The sequence below is a fragment of the Rhinatrema bivittatum genome, unplaced genomic scaffold (genome assembly GCF_901001135.1).
Source record: "Rhinatrema bivittatum unplaced genomic scaffold, aRhiBiv1.1, whole genome shotgun sequence".
Taxonomy (NCBI): Eukaryota; Metazoa; Chordata; class Amphibia; order Gymnophiona; family Rhinatrematidae; genus Rhinatrema; species Rhinatrema bivittatum.
In genome coordinates this window covers 1-11,233 of record NW_021820581.1, presented here as the reverse complement: position 1 = coordinate 11,233, position 11,233 = coordinate 1, and the positions used below count along the sequence as shown (strand labels likewise).

The following is an 11,233-nucleotide window of genomic DNA, read 5'->3' as shown; positions in this document are numbered from 1 at the left end:
ATTTACAACAGCCTTTGCAAGCATTTCTGATGTAGATAAATAAGATACTGTACTATCATGGTGAATGCAAAGCAAGGCACAATAGCTGAAAGTTAAAGAGGCATAATGAGGTTTGATCTGCAGGCTGGCAGCTCTTTAAACACTGTGAAGAGTAAAGTGGTAATCAAAGGGAGGAGCACAATATAATTAGTTGTAGTAGTTGCAGAAGGCACAAGAAAACAAGTTGTGAATGTTGGGTCCATCAAACCTAACATCCTGTTTCCGGTAGTGGCCAATCCAATCCAAGTTACACTTAGCTGGCAAGTACCCAACATTAAGTAGACCCCATGCTACTAATGCTGGTAACAAGTAGTGCCTATTCCCTAAATCAGCTTGACCAATATCAGTTTATGGACATCTCCAGCAACTTGTCCAACCTTTTTTAAACCTAGCTAAGCTAACCGCCTTAACCCCATCCTCTGGCAATAAATTCCAGAGCTTAATTGTGTACTGAGTGAAAAATAATTTTCTCTGATTCATTTTAAGTGTGCTACTTTCTAACTTCGTGGAGTGCCCCCTAGTCCTTTTATCCAAAAGTGTAAATAAACAATTCACATCTACCCATTCTAGATCTCTCATGAATTTATAAAACTCTATCATATCTTCCCTCAGTCGTCTCTTCTGCAAGCTGAACAGCCCTAAGCTCTTTAGCCTTTCCTCATGGGGGAGCCATTCCATCCCTTTTATCATTTGGTCTCAGTGTTCCTATTCTGTGGTCAATCAGTAGGTGTAGTGGACCAGGGAAGGAAGCACTCAAAGTCAAGCATGTCCACTCCTCTCTCTGGCAACACAGTTTTACTTCAGTCAGGACCAGGCTTAATGGCAGACAACGCCAAAGCTGTGGTTCCAAGGCTGTTATACACAAGAAACTATTTAGAAACTGATCCACAGGCACAGCTGAGTGTACACTGCTCTCACATTTCTGCACTGAGCTTGTGGGCTGGACCTCCACAGATCACCAGGGGGGAATTTACAGAATATATTAGCACTGACTTCTTTAAGATCAGGCCAGTGGCAAGCTGAGGCAGTGATAAATGTAAAGTCAGTGAAGGTTTGGTAACTGTGTGGTCTGTCTGCTCGCATGCAAGTGTTTTGTCAACCTTGAGCTGGTAAAGGCTTCAAACTGGCTTTTTATTCAGATTGTGCTGTGCTATGCATGATGGGGAAACCACTCACCCACTTAAAGTTTGGATAGCAGAGCAGAAGCGTTGTATGAGGAATACCCGCATGGAAGGAAAGGACATGATGAGGCTGCACTGAGGGAAGGGACTTGGAGAAGCAGCACAGCCTGTAGTGGCCTGAAGAAAATTCCCGAGTCAGAGGAGGGCTCTGGGTGTTGAAGAAGAAGCCTCTGACTGAGACTTTGTATTTGTGCTTTGGGTATTCATTCAACCTTTCATTATTCACTAAACCTTGAACCACTGCTATAAGCGCTGGCTTGGAACCACAATTTTGAGTCTGTGGAGTTTTATTCGATTGGCTGTCCCATTGATTCTCAGGGACCTGAAGCACGTGCTTCTTCTTCCACTCCTGATGTCACAATGGAGTAACAGAAGTGATGTCACATTGGGTATAACTCACCGGACTGATGTCATGATGGACTAACTCACAGCAGTAATGTCACAGGAGTGATTTTCTATTGGGCTGTAACTCACGGGAGTGATATCAAAATAAGAGGGCTACTGTTTCCCCATGTTTTGTTGTGCATTGATTTTGTTTTGTATTACTGAGAGAACCAGGCTAATGGGTGATATTTTAATTCTAACCTGTGGATTTTATGTTAAGAATCCTTGAATTGAGAGGGCTGGTCTCCTGTGTTGCTGGGTGGATTTTTGGGGGGAGTATTATTATTAAAAGGTTGGTGGCCTTTCTCTGCAGGATCTCAACGGCCATTTTTGGCTCTGTTTTATTTTTGTTGTGTGTTTATGGTAATGATTTTATGCTTTAATGTAGTTTATTTTAAAACTTTTAAGTAAAACATTGAATAAATAAGTACAATGTATTTCAGAGAAATGATAAATAGCTTTGAAAAATGGCAAAGGCTTGAATTTGATTGGCAAAGAGGTGATAGTGAACTCCATTTGAGCAGAGCTGAAGTGGATGTTTTCTTCAGTTGTGTGGCACCTTATGAAATAAATGTAGACTTGGACTGTATTATGTTTTTGTAAAAGCTTTTTCCTACTTCAAAATCTACATCATTTTAATATTTCTTTTCACTTTGGATACATTTTAATCAGTTATCTTTGGACTGGATTTGAGTCCAGTTCCAGCCTCCGTGTTTTCCCTGTGTCCCTTCCTCTCTGCTTGGAAATGCTGCATGTGTGAATGGCATGCTAATAATTTGCTCTGATTGGTGTAGCCTTGTCTCGCTCCACCAATCACAAAAAGGAATAGAAAATGACGTCAGTTTTCAGGTTTTTCTCCCATGTAATTTGGTGTCCTTCCAGCCTTGAGCATGGCGGAGGAAGTCTGCACGGCAGAAGTCTCTCTGCAGCTCTGCAAGAGTGATGTGCGCAATGTTTTTGGACTCGCAGTCTCACTTGACTACGTACTCTATGAAACAATGGGTTGCAGATTTTTTGAAACCTAACTTTCTACAGAAAATTTTCCAATAAAGATTTTTGGGGATAAATGATTACAGTTAATGCGCCAGCACTGCTGATTAGTGGAGTAGCCACCATATAATAATAATTATTTTTTATAAAAGTGATTCACTTATTTTTTATATCTGTACTTGAAGTTAGAGCAGTGGCTGAGAATTGGGAAAATCACAGTTCAAATCCTGCTGATGTTCCTGGTGACCTTGGGCAAGTCACTTCTCCCACCATTGCCTCAAGTACAAACTTAAAGAGTCATTTACTGAAGGTTTTCTCCCATTCTGAGTCCATGGGAAACAAGCTTAGTACATAGGGTGCATAGAGTGTAAGCTCTCTGGGGACAGGGAAATGTCCACTGTGCCTGAATGTAACTTGCTTTGAGCTCACATTTAGAAAGACAAGATGTAAATCCCAAAACAAGCAATCACTAAAGAGTTTTCTGAAAACCTTTGTGGAACATTTGATGTTTAGAAGTTTCAGTTCCCCTGTGTTTGGTGGATCTCTCCAGTTCTGGGGGTGGGGGTGGGGGTAGGGTTGTACTTTTGCTTCAGTTTTGTGTTTTGGGTCCCTTAGAGGAGTGATGTCACACTGGGTTGTAAATCATAGGAGTGATGTCACATTGGGTTGTAACATAGGAGTGATGTCACATTGTGCTGTAACTCACAGGAGTGATGTCACACTGGGTTGTAACTCATAGGAGTGATGTCACACTGGGTTTTAACATAGGAGTGATGTCACACTGGGTTGTAACTCATAGAAGTGATGTCATACTGGGTTGTAACTCACAGGAGTGATGTCACACTGGGTTGTAACATAAGTGATGTCACATTGGGTTGTAACTCACAGGAGTGATGTTACACTGGGTTGTAACTCACAGGAGTGATGTCATACTGGGTTTTAACTGACAGGAGTGATGTCACACTGGGTTGTAACTCATAGGAGTGATGTCCACTGGGTTGTAACTCATAGGAGTGATGTCACACTGGGGTGTAGCTCACAGGAGTGATGCCACACTGGGGTGTAACTCATAGGAGTGATGTTATACTGGGTTGTAACTCACAAGAGTGATGTCACATTGGGATGTAACTCACAGTAGTGATGTCTCAATGGTGTAAAACTTGCAGTAGTGATGATGATAAATTGGGTTGTATGCACCAGAGAATTCCCTCCCGCTATGGGCCAGCATAAAATATGCTCCCCTCTTGGCCCAGAGAATGAGATCTCACACTCCACAGGGTTTCTTCTTTCTCATCCACCACCATCTTGTAGATCATTACAGAATCATGGGTACCAGTTCCAAAAGGGTTTTATATTCACTGTGAATCTTTTCTTAGGTTAAGCCTCTGATACTTTTCTTGAATGAGGACTGGACAGGACCTCCTTTTCACCTCTGTAAATAAACAAGCGCTAAATCACACAAACAAATCATAATGAGGTTAGCTCCCTGCCTCCCTCCTATACCCTCTTGTATATAGTAATGTATCTTTGTTCTCCCCTCTTTATTTCCTATTCCCAGTTTAGGCGCCCTTGTTATAATGTAACTTTATGTTCCTTCTAATTGTCTCAGGTTATTTGGTTATGGTTAACCGCTTAGTTCGATGTAAACCGAGTTGATTTGATTTGTATCAAGAAAGTCGATATATAAAAGCCTTAAATAAATAAATAAATAAATATATATATATAGTAAAAGGATGACAGGCTGTTTTCTGCATTGCATGGAGAATCATCTTGAAGCCTGTTCAACCCATGAATCCCTACTAGAAACTAGAATCTCCTCTGTCTGATAACCTGCTGTGATTTCTATACCATGTGTTCCTTTAAGCTACGTTCCTATGACTTTCCTTAATGCGTTTTTCACTTCTTTGTTTCTTAGACTGTAAATGATGGGGTTCAGCATGGGGGTGACAGTCGTGTAAAGCACAGAAAACATTTTACCCTGCTCTAGAGAATATGTTGAATTGGGTCTCAGATAGACACAGAAAATAGACAGATAGAAGACAGAGACCACAGTGAGGTGGGAGGCACAGGTGGAGAAAGCTTTAATCTTCCCCTCTGCAGAGCGGATCCTCAGGATGGCTGAGATGATGGAGATGTAGGATGTAAGCGTCACAAGGGAGGCAGGCACTGATGTCAATGCGGCTGCTACAAACAACACGGTTTGGGTGCCAGCGGTGTCGGTGCAGGACAGCTTTAACAGCGGCATGAGCTCACAGAAGATGTGATCAATCTCATTAGAACTACAGAATGAAAGACGGGTGACGGAAACCATGATTGTGACAGAAGTTAGAAATCCAGTCATCCAGGAAGTGGTTGCCAGCAGGACGCAGACTCTGTGATTCATGATGAGCAAATAGTGCAAGGGGTGGCAGACTGCCACGTAGCGGTCATACGCCATGGCGGTAAGCAGGAAGCATTCAGTGCAGGCAAGGCCCATGAAGAAAAACAGCTGCACAATGCATCCCACATAGGAAATGGTCTTATCCCCTGCCAGGAAAATGCCCAGCAGTTTTGGGACAATGTTGGAGGTGCAGCAGATGTCTGTGAGAGAGAGGTTACTGAGGAAGAAGTACATGGGGGTGTGCAGGCGGGGGTCAGCACAGATCACTGTGATAATCACAAGGTTCCCCAGCAGGGTGATCAGGTAGATGAGAAGTAAGACCAGGAAGAGAGGAGCCTGCAGCTGGGGATTGTCAGAAAGTCCCAGAATAATGAATTCAGTCAGTATTGTTATATTTTCTACATTCACTGGTGCCATGTCCAATCTGTGCATGAAAGAAAAAATTAGATCTGAAGGTTATATTAAGGACAGATGTGATTGCACTTAATAGTTGTCCCAATGTATGACCAGCATTGAAAGACACTGATCTGCACCTCACTGGGTGTCCCATTAAACTCGTTAGCATTGAGTTGGGAGGAGATTATACAGACAGAGTTCTATTACCAAACCTTTCATCCTATGCTGCACTGGATGAAAATGCTTTGAAAATTAGGTCCAAGCATGTAAAGGGGCAGGGGAGATTTATTTTACAGAGGCAGTTTTCAAACTATTCACATTGAAGGAAAGCTGTGGGATCCTTTGCCTGTGGGCTGTTCACCAATTTTCAAAAAGACTGCTAATCTCTCTCCAACACACAGGAAGCAGAAAATCCTGACACAGGAACGAGGACGCAGGCCCTGAGTATGGGATGCACATCCATTAGGTTTTATTTGCACCATGTTGGAGGTATTTACAAGACCTTTATCAGTAGTGATCCTGCAGATGAACCTGAGGAAAGGCCCTCAGTAGGCAGGAAAGCTCCCGTCTGTATCAGGCTCCTGCAGATTGATCTCACTGCCAGGTGCAAACATGGAAACTCCTGCTCTATGTAAGCTGCTAGATTTAATTACCTCCTTCCTAATTTTACACCCAGTGGTCAGTCTGGGCTTATCACGTCCTGAATTCCCTCTTCCTGACTTGCACAAATTCCTAAAGCAATGGATTTAAGTTTTGTGCAATAGTAGGTGAAAAAATGTTTTAAAAATCTGTAACTCAGTTTTCTATGCAGTTCTTTTAATAGCACATCTCAGCTACTCTTGAAAGGGAAAATATTCCACAGAAATAATGAGCAAGAAACATTTCAGACAAATTTCACCTCAAAATTCTCAAGTTTACAATCCAGGAAAAGACCCCACAGCTTTGACATGGATTTTTGCATGCACAGTTTCTTTTCTGAACATGTTTTTCCCTCTCCAGAAGGTGCAGACAATTATTTCCTTTAGCAAATGTTGCAGTTGGTTCAAATCTGTTCAAAGAAAACCAGCTCTCAGGCATTTTGTACCTCTCTTGCCTGCTGCTTGCACAGAACATAAATCTGGCAGTAATCCATGCACATCACTATGGAAAAAGGAGCAAGTCTGACCCCATCAAAAGGTAAACTCCAAGCAATTAAGTGGGTCAAAGTGTTTTTTGAAAAATATTTGTGCCCACCAAAAATTAATAGAAATAGTATTTCGTGATCGGCATCCATCTGCTTCAATTGGTGTAATGTCGCCATTGGTAAACTGAATCCCATAATAGAATCATGTGCTAGCATTTGTTTTTCCAGATCTTTCTAACAACATTTTGTTATGCACAGAAATTACACCAGTTCTCTGAGCTCATTTACTCATCTAAGCTCGTGTTGAAAATCATCCTGGCAAAGCTCTGAGCGCACAATTACACCTGCTGTTTGCTGCTTTTAGTTTTGTTGGGGGATTTTATGTGTAGGATATTTTTTAAACCAAAAAGTGTGCTCGTAATTCCCATCCCTGCCCAGACTCCACCCCTTGGAATGCCCTCTCCCTTATGTGCGTGATTTCATGCACACATCATTTCAGCAATTTTCTGAAAAGCTATTTCTATGGGCAAAGCACTGCTTTACTTGCAGAGCTCCCTCTGAAATTACCCTCCCTATTGCATCTGATGAGATAACGCAGCTCACAGAAGGCATTAAAGTCGCACGTTACAGGATTGCTGGGGTTCCTCCTTACCTGTCCAGCAGCGCTGCCTCCTCTCCTCCACTGTGGATCAGGCAAGGGAAGACTGGGTGTCTTAAATGCTTTAAGTGGGTGAGAAGGAGAAAAAATTGTGTTCTGTCTATCTGGGAAATTAAAATGTGTCACAATTAAGGGAAATTTGCTGCTCTGTGCCTGAGTTACCAGGAGAGTTGGAAGTGATTGATCCATGGGGAGAATATGTTTTAGGTATCTTATTCTGCTCCCTTCCCAGTTGTGGTAGGGTAATATCCCATTAGTTAAAGACATTATGACAAATCTATGGTGCAACCTTCAGTATTGGCTGCACCTCTGGTCACTACATCTCAGAAACGTCAGAGCAAAACTAGAAAAGGTGCAGAGAAAGGCGACAAAATGATAAAGGGGATAGTATGACTCTCCTATGAGGAAAAGTTAAAGAGGTTAGAGCTTGTCAGCATGGAGAAGTCGTGGCTGACAGGAGATATGACAGAGCTCTGTAAAATTGTCAGTGGATTAGGACAGGTTATTAAGAAAAGGCTATTACTAGGGAATATCCCATGAAACATTTACTTTACTGCCAATGCAATAAATTAAAAAGATAAATAGTGCATAATAGTTAAAATGTGCGCTGAAATCAGTAGAAAAGTAAAAACTGCACTAAAATGTTAGCTAACGTAAAAGTGCTAGGATCTGCTCATTGTGCTCAGTCACGGGCTGATGTTTTGTTTGTGGAGCCGAGGACTGGCTCAGATAAAAGTAAAGCTCAGACAGCTCTTGCACACAGCCTGCTTTCCCCTAGTGCTCCCGGCATCTATGGAGCCTCTTGGTCCTAAGGCTCCAAGGGTGAATTCTGGGAACTCCTCAGTAGGGATGTGAATCGTTTTTTGATGATTTAAAACAATCGTCAGATATATTTTAAATCATCAAAAATCATTAGAGTCGTGATACAATAGAAATTCCCCCGATTTATCGTGAAAAATCGTAAATCGGGGGAGGGCGGGGAAAACCGGCACACCAAAAAAGCCCCTAAACCCACTTCGACCATATAAAACGAATCCCTTACCTTCCCCCACCCTCCTGAACCCCCCCCCCAAAGTTTTTTACGAGTACCTGGTGGTCCAGTGGGGGCGCGGGGACCGATCTCCTGCTCTCGGTCCATCGGCGCCATTTTGGCTGCCACTCAAAAATGGCGCCGATGGCCCAATAAAAAAAAAACCACCCGACCCTTTAAAAATGACCCCTTAGCTTCCCCCGCCCTCCCGATCCCCCCAAAACATTTTAAAATTACCTGGTGGTCTAGTGGTGGTCCCGGGAGCGATCTCCCGTTCTCAGGCCATCGGCTGCCACTCATAAAGATGGCGCCGATGGCCCTTTGCCCTTACCATATGACAGGGTATCCGTGCCATTGGCTGCCCCTGTCACATGGTAGGAGCACTGGCTGGCCATCTTCCTCTCCCCTCTTAATTTTTCGCTGACCTAGCCTTTATTTCTGCACTAAAAAATGATATTGAATGTAAGTTCAAAAGTATATCCAGTACTAATCTACCAAAGTGTATCTAACCAGACTGTTCCGTGCTGTATGGTGATGTCGCATCATGAAAGACTTGATGACTTTTCAATCAAAATGTCAACAGAACTGGTGCAACATGATGCACCTAATGTCCTCACATAAAGATATGCCATCCTCAAACGCCCTTCAATCTGCTTCAAAGACAGATGATTTTTCTATCACTTCAGGATGGGGCCTTAAAAGCTGCCAGCCCATACCTGTTACCAGACAGAAAACCATGTGTTTGTACAGTGAAGCTGTGTGAGCTGCCAGCTGCTGCTGTTACAAATGGATCTACTGGTCAAAGATGCCCAGTCTGGTTTCCATAATAGAGTAGTACTGCTCGAATGCAAGGGACTTTTGGATGACAGATTTAAAAGATGGCCGCCACCATCATAAAGATGGTTGCCGCCATATTTAAAGATGGCCGCTGCCATCGTAAAGATGGCGTCGGCCATCCAGTGCTCCTACCATGTGACAGGAGCCAGCCAATGGCATGGATACCCTGTCACATGGTAAGGGCAAAGGGCCATCGGCGCCATCTTTATGAGTAGCAGCCAACGGCCCAAAAATGGGAGATCGTTCCCGGGACCACCACTAGAACAACAGGTAACTTTAAAATGTTTTGGGGGGCTCGGGAGGGTGAGGGAAGCTAAGGGGTCGTTTTTAAAGGATCGGGTGGGGTTTTTATTTTTATCGGGCCATCGGCGCCATTTTTGAGTGGCAGCCAAAATAGCGCCAATGGCCCGAGAGCAGGAGATCGGTCCCCACGCCCCCACTGGACCACCAGGTAATCGTAAAAAGTTTTTGGGGGGTTCAGGAGGGTGGGGGAAGGTAAGGGGTTAATTTTAAAGGGTCGGGCCTCACTAAAAAAAAAATAACGATGTGAATCGGAACCAATTCCGATTCAATCACCCACGATCAGATTTTTTCCCCCCTCTAGCCGAACCCGATCGTTAAGACGATTGGGCACACGATTCACATCTCTACTCCTCAGCACTTCTGGCAATTTAACGGCTTGGAAACCAAATCTGTTGCAAACCAGATGAAGACCTGTAACTTCTTAACGCGTCTGTACACATGTTGAATAAAGCTGAAATGGTAAGGTGTTACCAAGTATTGTGGCAGGGAGGTTCGGCCGGAGTGCCGGGCTGCCCGATGCTAACGGGTGCGCCAGACAAGCTTTGACAGCTTGACACCAGAAGGGGCGGGCGTGGGGATGTGGGAGGCCCGAGTCCACAGATGTAAAATTTTAACTATTCCCTCATGGTGCACTCGCATTGGTGAATGCCGCAGGGAGTATTGGGAGTAAAAAAGCCCTATTTACAGGGGCTGGGTTACAAGCTGCGCTCCTCTTCTCCCCGGGTTCCTAGGCTGAGCAGCGACCCTCCCTCCCGCCCTTGTGTTGTGAACATCTTTGTGGATAGTTGGTTGGTTGCTGTCGCAGCTTTGGCTGGCAGTTTGCCCAAGCCTCTCGACGGGTGGCCAGTTTGAGGTACATACTGGCTGGACCATTACCCGTCGGGCAACTGGCTAATCTGGGCTTAGCTCCTTGTTGGCCGGTGGCGGGGGCTGGAGTTTAGGCGGCAGGTGCTGCCTAACTCTAGGACCAGGCCGGGAGGCCTGTGGTTGGTTCTCTTGCTGGCTGCTGGCAGATAACTGAGTTTTATGTTGTATAAGGGCTCGGGCTAGTTATGTTGTTGAAGCTGCGACCTTGATGTTTCCCATAGCAGTGTGTGGTGTCCTTATTGAATCTGCTGTGAAAGGGCAGTAAAAGAAGGTGGAGTGAAGTTCTGGCTGCGTCTGTTATGTTGAAATATCGTTCAAGTGCATGCTGTGTCTGTAGTAAAGACGGAAGATTTCCTGTGTAAATTCTAGGTCCTAGAGTGGATGTATGGAGTTGCCTCCAATCACTGCGTATTTGTCAGAGAAACCTGAGCTGTATCTTTACGTATCTTGCAGTGGGTAAGTCAGGTCCTGCTCTACGTTCCAGCGTATAATTATGTGTAACCCCACTGGGATCTTTGATAACCCCATTCTATGCACTGTAGATTACAGGAACTTACTATCTTTTCCCCAGCACCTCCTTGGAAAGTTGTAATGGTTTATTCCTGCTTTCATATCATCCAGTGACTCCCTAGTGTTTTGCAGATTTGTGGGCTGGATTTTGATAAGGCAGAAATGTTTTATTTCCTGTTTCTCTGTTTTAATTTGCAGTCCCAAAGCTTGGTGAGGAGTTTGTGCATTGGGTAGGAGATTTCCTGCTAGCTCACATTTCATGGCTACTTTGCTGTTTCTCTGTTTTGTGATTTTGTATTCGAAGGAAGATTTTTCCATCCTTCCTTTCCATAGAGATCTGGATGAAACCTCAATTCCTTTAGAACTGTGTTTCTTGTGAGACAGACCCTGGTAGTATTCCTGAAGAAAGGAGCTCTGTGTTTTTGTGGCTGAAGGTTGCTCTGAGGTCTTTGGAACATTTCAGTCACCCTTGTGTCTCTCAGCCCAATCGCCGATCCAGCAGACATGTGCAGAAGGAGTGGATACCCATCCGGTA

At 44.0% G+C, this 11,233-nt stretch overlaps 1 protein-coding gene across 1 annotated transcript; it reads right to left on the bottom strand.

Annotated features, from left to right (window-relative positions):
- Positions 1 to 4,458: 4,458 nt before the first annotated feature.
- Positions 4,459 to 5,391, bottom strand: LOC115081736 (olfactory receptor 5B21-like). Its single transcript, XM_029586151.1, has one exon. The coding sequence runs from the start codon at positions 5,389 to 5,391 to the stop codon at positions 4,459 to 4,461; it is 933 nt and encodes a 310-aa protein (XP_029442011.1).
- Positions 5,392 to 11,233: the final 5,842 nt, after the last annotated feature.